We start from the raw sequence: 11,930 nt of genomic DNA on the forward strand, positions 1-11,930 counted from the left end.
AACAAATTCTCTTCCCCAACTCCATTTGTCTCAGTGAGGTTATGAAGAACAACGTAGTTTACATGAGAACATTTAAGTCTATCTTTAGCGACTGGTAGACAATGCACATAAGGAAACATTTTCATCTGTTAGTCTCAGCACAGGCAAATTATAAGCAGTAATATTGAGTCCTGGATACAAATTAAACAGCGTGCCTTTTTACCGAGGTGACCGTTCCCCTGAGACACCACCCAGCCTAACTACCGTGTAGTTCTAAGAGTAGATGAGGATCTCTTTTCTCCTGGGATAGGTGCTGTACATTTTACCTACCTTTCAGACTGTCAACAGCAAGATTTCCTTGTGGATAATGTTTAAGGAAAAAACATCAAAGTTAAGAGGACTGAAGCAGATGCTAAAGTTGAGAATGTGCTTAGACGCCTTCTTCAATCCAGAGCAGACCTCAGCCAAGTCTGCCCAGACATTTGCCAAGATCACAGTCCTGGGACAGACATACTTCCTGCTGTACTCATGGTTTTTTCAGGATCATTTGAACTAGTTTTCTAACCAAGAGACACTATATTAACAAAAATACCCATGCATCGGTATTATTTACACCAGGGCTTTTGGCTGCAGAGAACTCTCATGAAAGTCCCAAGCAATATTACAATAATCAGCAAAGGTCGCTTGTGTAAAACCTAGGTGCATGCAAAGTACACATTAACCTCAAACTCCTCCAGCTGTCACCTCTTTCCTCATGACTCATTTACCTTCTGGAATGCTAAAAAAGAAGTCATTCCTACCTCACTCTGCTTTCCTCACCCTCCCTGCCTTCAGGGCACTGCTGGGGAAGGCCACCACTCCCTTTCTTGACTGGTGGATTCAATCTGTCTGAGTCTGCTCTAAGCTCTCCCCCACTGCAGACACACAACTTATGTATTGCAACATGACTGTAACTTGACCAAGAGTTGTCCCAAATCAAGCAAGTTAAAGACAGCACTACAGCCATAGGCATATCATCAAACCACTGAGCCAGTGTTTCAACCTTTTTCAGACCACCAAGTTATCTAATAAAGATAGTAAAATGAACTAAAATGGGCTTGGTTTTCAAAGTCAGGATTTACAGCTGCCTCAGAAGCAGTCCACAAAGAGCCAAGTTTCCACAGATCATAGATTTAAAATCACTGACTGAACCCAAGAACTCATCAATGGAAAAACATCAGGCTAAAAAACATAGCTGCAAGTAGTGCTGGAAGCACTGGCTTCACCAAGTTACACAGAACATGGCATAAACTGGAGGAGAACCTGACCCCCTGTTGGCATGCCCACCATGAATACGGCACCCGGGAGTCTTCTGCACCAGGTAGCTGTGCAGGTTGCAAGTCATAAGCAGAAAGATCCATAGAAGGTGCATTAAAGTAGCTTCTACCTGCCTTTACACAACAACAAGGCAAGACAGTTTTTCCATACTGCAAACATTATTGGAATTAAAAAATAAATACACTGCACCCATCCTAACCAGAGAAGAAAAAGATGAAATCTACAAAATTTTCCAAAGCCAGGCAAAAAACCAAAACAAAACCAAACCATGAAAACAGAAACCATTTCAGTTTGGGTCAAAGGAAACCTTTCATTGCACTTTTCCCACTGTTTTTTATTTTTGACAATCCACCATATTTATTTTGTCTCTCTCCAAATGAAAAGTCAGTTCAACACCGAAAGCCATATATTCTTGTGTCAGAAATTCCCAAGCAAAACACTTGAACACATCCCTTTTCCCCCCAAATATATCTTAGAATAGAAACACTCAAACTCACTTTTTCTGGGAACATGCAGAATTCTGTTTCAGTAGCTCAGCGTTCATTGCCTGATGAAAAAGCACAGATTTCCAGTCAGTTCTACCTACGCTCATTTTTCAATACCCTTTCCCCTAGCACTAGTGCCTGTTTCTCCCCTGCTCTGGCATACAGAGCAGTTGTTGCCCCTTATCAGGACACAAGGGTTCCACACTTATTTTTCACAGGAGGTGCAATCAGAGGATGTTATTTGTGCTTTGTCAGTCTCCCCAGTCCTTGCTGCAGCCAAGCAGCACTGACAGGGGAAGAAATCTTTTCTTCCACCCTGAAAGCAGCAGCTTCACAGTCCCCCAGCAAGGCCACTAACCAAACAGCCCTACTGTTTTGTTTGGGGTTTTTTTTTGCCTTTTTTCCCCCCAACACAGGGTATTTCACTAAAATGAGGGGTGAAAATCTTCCTCACAATAGAGTATCAAAGAGGCACTGCCCCCTCCTAGAACAAATGTCTCTCTGCCTTCACTGGCACACAGTCTTCAGCACTCCTCTTTTGCCAATGAACCTATATTGCCCTGGTTATTAGATAGGCCTCCATTAAAACTCCATTTTTTTTTTTCTCCTGCAGGAATTTTGAGGCACAGGGAATGGCTCTGCCGAAGAGATATGCCAAAATCCGCTATGATTTCACCGCACGAAATGCCAACGAACTCTCAGTGCTTAAGGATGAAATCCTGGAGGTAAGTGAAGATGCCCTGGGAAAAGGTGTGCCCCCCTCCCCTGTCCAGGGACAGGAGAGAGGTCTCAAGATACTGGCAAGTGCCAACTCATTTGTGCTTGGTGTTTTCCAAGCAGGAACATGAAGTGTTGTTCAAATCTAAAGCTTTGTTTCTGAGCTGGAGCAGGCTGATTCTAGACATTGGGTCATTTGTTCAGCTGAAACACATCAGTCACATCTTAATTAGCAACGAAGAGGAAGGAAAACAAATCACTGTAGTACACTGCTCACCCACTTGCTGGGCCTATGTTCATTATTACCACTCCCCCTCCCCCCCCCAAAGGAATTATTTGCTATGAAAACATCCTTTTTCATAACCTTTCTCTTACTGCAATACTGTTGGCAGCTGGAGAATGTAGGACATGCCTTGGTCTACACACTAACTGTAACAGATCTATGACTTGAGAAGAAGACTTCTGTTCAAAAATGTGGCTAGAATGAGAACAGTGTGTGAGTCTTGCCAGCAAAGCTCATCAAGATTACTTAAAAAAAAAAAAAAAAAAAAAAAAATCAGAGTTCTGGGTAAAAACAAGCCTGCTGAAAGGAGCAGGGGGGCAGGAGCAATAGGAGATCTCTCAGCAACGGGCGATCTCCTTGCCACATCCCACTTCTGATGTGATTATGTTATGTGTTATGATGTGACACCCAAGTTATATGATAGCACTCCCACATCTTTGGCAGGAGTCACTCTTGAGGTTTTTTTTTTAATGCAAAAAGAAAACACAAACTCAGTCACTGGGGCAGGGGGAAGATGATGGAGAAACAGGCAAATTAAGGAAGAGCTCTGAGTTCTAAAGCACCCCAGGTGTGTTTTCCCCCAGAGATGCTCTCCTGTTTGTCATTAGGTTAAGTTCTGATGATTTTCAGGAAAGGCTTCAGTTCTAAATTGCAAATGAGTACAACAGATCTATTTGCCAGCTCCTGGCCTCCGTGACGTTATTCTGACAACTTCGCGTTATTGTGTGTTTTATTGCCACTATATGCTTTTTATGCATGCCAGAAATCTGGTGTTTCTCCCCAGCAAAATTTTTTTTTTCTATCTCTTAGGTGTTGGAAGATAATAAGCAGTGGTGGAAGTTGCTCAACCGGAGTGGGCAGGCTGGTTATGTCCCTTATAACATCCTGGATGTGGTGAAACTGGAAGAGCTGGAACAGGTCTGCAGTCGGGTGATATTTAACTGGGACCCACCTGCAGGGCATAATCAGCCTCTGAGAATAATCTTGTAATGAGACCTCCCTGGATTTCTCAGGATGCTGTGCACAAGTCGGGATGAACCCTCACAAGTACATGAACCAGGATCCTGGAGATTCCTGAGTCTCCTATGATAAAACTCTCGCATTTTGCCACTGTTTACCTTTCCCCTCCACAAACAAGGCCCATCCTTCCCATCCATATGACAGCCTCATGCTTTCCTCCTGCTCTGAGATGCTGAGCACATTGCCTGCTGCCAGCAGTGCCTGGCAGGCAGGGTGATGGGACAGGCCAAAGGCTGAGTCCTGTGCTACTGGCAGCAGCTACGAAGGGAGATCCTAGCTCGAAGGGACACCCACCCCAAGCTCAGCACCATGACTTGTCATCCCGACAGAGAAGGTCTCATGTTGAGGTGTCACCAAACCGCTGCTGACTAGAGCAAAGGCAAAAAGTTTAAGAAAGTTAAAAATGGCAAAAAAAAAAAATCTTACACTTTTTTTTTTTTCTTGTCACCTAGTCTAACCAGAGGTACAGAGGAGACCTGAGTCCCAGGGGATATGGACCATCCAGCCCAACTCACAAGCTACCTGCCAGCTACGCTGGGGATAAATGGGGAAGCGAAATGTTATCACGCAACTCTCCCCAGGACGCCAAAGAACGTATGTGTCCCACACCGTGCCCCCAGTGCCCGGCACCTTTTAACACCACATGTAGCAGCCTCAGGCAGCCAGAGAGCTTGGCACTGTGGCTTTGGATTTCAGGACTTAATTGAAGAGTTTCTGTGAGCACACGCTTTTGCTTGCTCTCTGTCCTGGTGGTTTTTGTTCTTTCTTTATTTTCACCATAATGGTCTGTCCACTGTTTTTGGTTGCTGTGTGCATGTAGCTACCCAAGTGCGTGTTCCCTCTCAAAAGCCTCTGCACAAGGAGTGACTCCACCTTTTAGTGATAAGCAATAGACCAACAGCAGTGGGTTTGGAGGTGTACAGAGGAGGTTCCAGGTACTACAACAGCCAACAGAGCAGCTCTGAGGAGCTCACTGACTCATGTCACAGGTTCTCAGGCACCCTGGGAGAAGCAGGGCAAAAAGGTGATTTAGTATCGCCTTAGCCCTCCTTCCAGCTTGACCTTCCTCCTCCTCCCAAGGAGAGAGTTTCCTTTCCCTGCCAACACGTTTAAGCGTGCCTAAGCAACCACTTGCATTCAGGGCAATCTCCTTTTCTCACATCCTTTGCTCTTGCCTCCTGCACACATGCAGTGCCTGCCTGGCCTGTTCCTTCAAGTGGTTTCAGAGAAACCCCAGCCACAGATCTGCCAAATACAAGATTCACATCACTCCCTCACCCTGTGTGTGCTACTCAGGGTCACAGAACAGGAGAAAGACCAGAAGCCCTGCTCACCTCACCCCCTTATCACACCCTGCATACACCTGTAGCGCACTGTCTCCTGAAGGCCAAAACCAGGGCTCATTCCCTGTTCAGCTATGGGGGGCTCCTGGCAGCAGGAGCCCTTTTGGGACGACAGAAAGCCCCATAACACAAGTATCATGGACACATACCTATTAATAACACTGAGTTATTCTCCACCCTCTTCAGGAGTCTCACGGAAAAAGTGATACTGGATGAGGTGTCACTGGAGTTTTATGAGTGTGCTGCTCGCTCCCAGTGCATGCTTCCTGCCCCTTCTATTTAGCTGCACAGCAAAAGCTGGAGCTCTGAGGACTTGGATCAGCAAATTACTTATTAGAAGTAGCAGAGAGGACTGAAAAGTGGAGGGAGCAGGGCTACAGCTCAAAAACAAGACTCTAATTGTAGGTGCTTACACAACTGGCCTTCCACATCAGGTGACAGCAAAGGGGCAATGGGAAGAAAATAAATGGCAACGCAGAGGCACAGAAAAATGGGAACCTTATTCTTAGAAACTGATAGTCAGGCCTCCCTGACCTCTGCTGTCTCATGTGGTCTGGGTTTTTTTCCCCTCCCTACTGCTAAGTTGCAGGGCAATTTCCTTATTTCAATAGCCCGAAGGGAACTAAGTAACTGAAAAACAGGAAGATGACAAACTAAAGCAAAAACCCAACAGCAACACCAGACATCAGGGAAAAGGGACCTGTCCCTTGTCACCACTTGACAGCACCGGTGGAAACAAAACCACTGCCAGATCAGGTATTACACCCTTGAGCAAACTTCTGCTGGTGGTGGAGTGGGGTTTTATGCCCTTTGAACGAGGTGTGATGAACAGGATAGGTTAGCAACACGAGAAACAAGATCAATCCCAATATAAATTTGTATATAAAATAGGTGAAAATATAGGTCCTTGCAGCACCTGCTACAGACACTGGTCACACAAAATGAATGTGTTCTTATCAAAATGTCTCCTATTACTTTGCCAAACATGACACACTTTTCCTCTAGTAAGTGCTTCTGAACAAGGATTTTCCGGGCAGATCGATGGGTACTTTTGCTCCTGCTGGCTAGAAGCAAGTGCCCCTGCAGGTGTAAGCTCTCCTTTTTCACACCAGACCAGTCTCTACTCAGTTAAACATGGACTGGGGAATACGTGCTTATTAAATGAGACGGCTTGGGGTCTGCTGGTGTATACCAAGACAGAGAATACACTTTTCTCTACAAATGATATGGCTATATCAATGCTGGTCAGTCAGAACTGGAGATTTCCTTTCTCCCAGGATCAGCAGCAGTTGTTCCAAGACTCTCCAGTTAGCCTAAATGGACATTGCTGAAGCAATGAGGCCAAAATCTCAGACGTGCCGTGCTTGTACCAAACTGTGCCCTTGTCCTGGGGGACAGTCACGCTGCAAGAAACCCTTCAGCAGCTTTTTAGTTTCAGTGATCGCTGAACTTATCATGGACGATAAGCATTTGGCTGTTATTTTGCAATTCCTCCTCTCCATCATTCTGGAGAAGAACTGCAGAAATCAAGGTTTCTCCAAAGAGCAAGCAAGGTTTCAAAAGCTGAAGGAAGTTGAGAGTATTGACTTGGGAGGAAAGAGGAGGTTCCCACAGTCTGCTCCAGCAGTCTGCCAGCCTCCACAACTGCGGCCATCTCCCTTTACAGACTTGTTCCTGATGGAAGTTTGAAGGTCAAAATGTCATTGCTCAAGCTATAGCTCCAAAAGCACTTAAGCGTATTCTTTAAAACTGAAGTACAAAAGTAAGCACTTTCCTTCGGTGTATTTACAGAGTTAATAAAAATGCTGAGCCACATTTCGATCTGCCTTACATTTTCCCTGCAAAGATAGTAATTTAATGGGATTTGTGACATAAGACGTGATTTCATTCCCTGCTCTCTACCTTGTGCTTTGTTTCCCCAGAACTTATTCATCAAATGGACGAGCTAAACGATGAGTTGTTAAAGAAGATCACAAACAATAAAATTCAGCCTCCCCAAAGGAATTTCAAAGTGGAAAAGCCTCAGCAGGCTTCTGTGCCCCTCACCTTTGAATCCAGCACTGAAGAAGTCAAAGCTTGGCTGGAGGCAAAGTCATTCAGCAAAGAGTAAGATCTGCTTTACTACCATATCAAATGCCAGTCCTTCATTTAAAAAGGAGTGGGGGAGGCAGCTTGCAACATTTCAACTGGTTTACAAGTCACTTGTATTTACTTACAGAGCCTGTGTTGCAAATTAAGATTTCAATCCTATTAAATCCAGGCTATATAACCAGTACATTTAGAGCCCAAACTTTCTCCCTTTCTTTCTTATACACTATCAAATAAACCTTGTCTTACAGTGCAGCAAAAGACCTAATGTGTAGCTGCAAATAAAGGAATGGTCTTGCTTATTCACACAACTCACAGCCAAATGCTGCACAAAGTCCTATTGCTGGTGCTTGTCTGACCCCAGTTAGCCAGTTCAGAGTGCTGAGCTTTGAGAAAAATAACTAATTAACTAATATAAAATCTTCCCAACCACCAGAGAAGGACCAAAAACCTGCACGTGGTCAAGGGTTACAAGTTACGACTAACACTCTGCTCTAGCTAAGAGGAGCTCCAGGGTCGCTCCCCAAATGTGATGCAACTGGAGTGAAATCACTGCAGTACCTACGGGGTGCTGGGTGCCAGGGTGATGCTGGCTTCACCCGCTCCTCATGGCTTGCCGTCATCCCCGCCAAGAGCTTGGATTACCCAATAGCTGCCCAACCTTGGCACAGCCCCAGGGCCTTGCATGTGATATGGTCCTGGTGCAGGGGCTGCCCGTCAGCTGCTCCTCGCCCTTTCATCTCCGACTCCTCACCTTTGGCAAGAGGCCACGGGTACCACAATTATCACATCCTCGCTTTGTGTCTTCCCAGGACAGTGGACCACCTTGGCATCCTTACTGGAGCTCAGCTCTTCTCCCTCAACAGAGAGGAGCTGAAGAAAGTGTGTGGTGATGAGGGAAACCGAGTATACAGTAAAATCACAGTGGAGAAAAACCAACTGGAGGTAAGTAGCTTTCTGCACAGCTCCTACCTGAATGGGTGCCTGTACCAGTAGTGTCAGGTATCCCATTAAACAGACATTTTAAGAAACAAAATTTAAAAAATAAAAACCAACCAGAATCCACACAACCAAAAAAACCCACACCACCTAAGAATGCTGAGCAGTCTTTTAAGCAAAAAGGCCCGAAATCTGTAAGGCAGATCACCCTGATTCCACTAATGGATCTGCCTTCTTACTAGTATCACTCATCCCTTTGAAACCGGGTCTACTCTTACAGCATTAGTTAAATATTATAATTTTGATAATAACAATAATTTACAAGCTTGAAGTTAAAATTCAAACTTCCTGTTTTGTTTCCATTCTAGAAAAGCAGAGGGGAGTCAGAGCTCCAAGAAATCATGAAGCGTCGCCAGGAAAGGATTGATTCCACTAATTAAAATCTATCTGCTTTATTTCAGCTATTAGTCATAGTAGTGCAGAAAAAGGGAATGAAAGCAGTGATCCCCAGTCCAGACAAGAGACAGCAGTGCTCCGCTTAGCGGTGTAATTGCCATCAAAGTGACAATTTCTTGAACACTGTTGATGAGGGTAGGCAGTAAGACCATGTTCCTTTGGGAAAGGTGTTTTAACATTGCATGATGGTTTTTTTTTTTTATAACTATATATTTTATACTGAAATTTTTTGTGCATGCGATCAGAGCAGATCAGAATTCACACGTGTCTGAATGTACGACAGTGGCTGGATTCAAGCAAAAAAGACCCCACAAAGCTTTTCTCAGAGGGCTGTACCTGTTCCCACCCGCCTCGCTGGCATGGCTGGGGAAGAGAGGGCATGGCACATAGCACAGAACAAGCCAGCCTGAATGTTTAGAGTCTGGACCACAGAAATAAGTCTTTTTCCCCACTTTTCATTTCCTTCTCTGTGGCAGATACCCCCTGCAGCCCACTAGCAAAGGCCGCGTGAGAGTTCACTGTCCTTTTTCTGTCCCCCCACGCCCCCTCGTTTGACGAGGCTAGAATTGCAACACATATTACCTAAGGCTGGCTGCTTCCTTAAATACATGTACCAAGTTAGTGCTGTCTTTGAACGGTGGAAATGGGCTTTCATTGTGTAATAACGACCGGGATCCTAGTGACAACTGATGTGATTTGAATCTGCAAATAGGTGAGCTCAGCCTGATCATCCCTGCTTACACTGAGGCTGGGGCTCAGGGCAGCTGCGCAGCCCTTCTCCTTGGCACTGATCCTGCGTCGGAAAGTTGCAGTATTGCCAAAGCTAGGCCTTAAACACAGAGAAGATAAGCCCCTACCATTTGCTCCCAACCTTGTCACACCCAAAGCCCCTTCCCACGGTGTTCACCACTCATCCCCACCTCCACGTTTTCATTGCAGAGAGTAACCTGAAATGCTTCCTAAATACCTAAGAAGCAAAAGCACACTTGGAAAGGCTGTTTTAATACAAAATAAATGGCCTCAAGAAAAAAAAATCTAATTTAGAAGAGACTGTTGTTCTTCACTTCCTGTTCTTCTTAATAATGTTATGTGCATATGTATATAACTATCTAGTGAAATACCCCCTTGCTCTTACAATCTATAAATAGGGATGAGGAAAAAAAATCCGTTTCCCTAGAGACATAATGAAGTGATTATGCATCAATACTTTACTCAAAGTTTCAAAAGCTCAAGCAAGCATATAGAAGTTTTCCTGTCCACAAGTTTGGCACATGCTGTATTTATAGATATATCTTACAGACCAACTTGATAGGAACGCAGTAAAGCAAACACATTTACAGGAACTGCTAATGGATTTTCTGTCTTTCTCTCATTCACACACCTTAACTTTGGTTGAATGGGAATTCAGGCCGGCTCCACAAAGACTTACACATGTGCTTTCCTTTACATGCCGCGAATGGTCCCACCTCCTTTAAAGGTTAAGCACGTGCCTAAGTTTTTGCATAATGTGGGCCTGTCCTTGCACATTTAATGGAAAAAGCTGTACAGCTGTAAAGCAGCAGCTGGGGAACATGCGTCTAAATCTGAGAATACTGATGCACTTCTCAGTTTTGGCTTTGTTCTTCCAAAAATGTTCCTAATGGATGATACGTTTTCATAATCTTGAAATAGGACATTGTTAGCACCAGCAGGATTAGGGTGCAGGCAGGGAACTTACAGAGGAGGGTCACGTTTTTTGTCACAACCCTGCTGGCTTGCCACAGCGGCTGGAATTTGCAAAGGGCGCTCACCTTGTCAGGGAGGGATGAAGAGGACGATCCCCCTGCAAAGCCCTGGCTCCGGGTTAGGGTGGAGATGGGAAGCAGGTGTGAATGCTGGCAAACCATTGGTGTTACAAGCACAGGAGGCTAAATCATTTCTAAAATGAAAATAAAAACAAATGGTGAGCTAAGAAATACAACACCATTCTTGTCTTTGGGTATAAAGGAAAACAAATCGCACAGAATTAGTTACTTGGGATTTTAACAGAAGCATACGCGACAGTTCTGTAAATCTGGGAGCCACGAGACCATTTCGTAAAATAAATGTATCAGTAGACCTTATTGCAGAAGTCACTTTTAAAAATTTCCATATGACTGAGCTGTGCATCTGTTATATTTGTACTGCCTGCAGATAACGCTATAATGTACTGTACATTAATGTAATTGAACGAAGGATAAAATGATATAACCATGCACTGTATAAGATTTATTAAAACAGTTAAGTTATACTTCTAACTCCATCTCCGTCTCTTTCACTTGGACATAAGTTAAAGCAACAGGACACACAAACAGTTTTTAGGGGCTGGCTTTTCATAATTACTTGTCACTGCAAGCCTAAGCTACACAGCCAAGTATCTGAAGCCACATTTCCTTTGTTTCTGGGGCATTGCCATTCAAAAGGAAGGATGTTATGGCCTTGATAACCATTCACATCTAAAAATGGGGCTGGGTGAAAATCCCACATATGGAAGCAATGAAACGAGGGGAAAGCTACCAGCTGAGTCCAAAACATCCCCTTTCTTGTCATCCTGAAGAACAAATTTCTCTTAGCTCAGGTACATACAACTGAGGCAACACACCAGCATTTACACACAGACACTGTCCAAGACAACATTTTGTGCTGGCAAGCTAAAAACCCCTAACCCTGGTCAATGCCAGCTAATGCAGGGCTGAGAACAAAGAGAAGGGAAGCGATACACAAGGGAGGCTCTCTTATTCCTTGGCAAAGGACTCTGGAGACAATGAGAGCATGTTTCCTACAGAGTCATGGAATTCAAACAGGACTTCAACTGAACGCCTCTTTCCATCATCTATCTTCTCTTTGGGTCGGACAAAGAAGGTTGTACAAAAGCATATTCTTGTGCATCAGGAAGGGAAATTACTGTGGCAGCTTCCACAATTAAAACAATACAAGATGAAAACAGCACGATCCCAAGAGACTCTATTTAAAGGCCAAGTGGCAGATTCTGCAGTGTTTCCAGCCAAGTCCCATTCCCTATTTCAGAAACACAACCAGGTTAACAGGATCACCTTCTCTGGGGCTCAAATGAAGTTTGGGCGAACAAACGTGCCCAGGAACGCGTGCCTTGCTGGTTAGCGGGGCTCTGGCACGGCAGCGCAGGCTGGAGCCCTGACAAGCTGCCTTGAGCCTTGCCACGACAGCGAGGGATGAAACGCACCGCTCGGCTCCTGCAACGGGTTAACACAGGCGTGGCACGGCTGCGAGGCTTTCCCCGAGGCTGCTAAACGGGGGGGACGCCTC

At 44.8% G+C, this 11,930-nt stretch overlaps 1 protein-coding gene across 1 annotated transcript in view; it reads left to right on the forward strand.

The window, feature by feature from the left end:
• The window catches only part of EPS8L2 (EPS8 like 2), a 25,131-nt gene extending 16,448 nt beyond the window's left edge, over nt 1-8,683 (forward strand). The window contains exons 13-18 of the mRNA XM_035900095.1: nt 2,395-2,506; nt 3,592-3,699; nt 4,254-4,395; nt 7,067-7,250; nt 8,045-8,177; nt 8,540-8,683. Of these exons, the coding sequence (XP_035755988.1) occupies nt 2,395-2,506; nt 3,592-3,699; nt 4,254-4,395; nt 7,067-7,250; nt 8,045-8,177; nt 8,540-8,611 (751 nt within the window). The 3' untranslated portion in view covers nt 8,612-8,683. The remainder of the gene's footprint in view (nt 1-2,394; nt 2,507-3,591; nt 3,700-4,253; nt 4,396-7,066; nt 7,251-8,044; nt 8,178-8,539) is intronic.
• The last annotated feature ends 3,247 nt before the right edge of the window (nt 8,684-11,930 follow it).

This window comes from Egretta garzetta, unplaced genomic scaffold, assembly GCF_000687185.1.
Source record: "Egretta garzetta isolate BGI_Z169 unplaced genomic scaffold, ASM68718v1 scaffold658, whole genome shotgun sequence".
Lineage (NCBI taxonomy): Eukaryota > Metazoa > Chordata > Aves > Pelecaniformes > Ardeidae > Egretta > Egretta garzetta.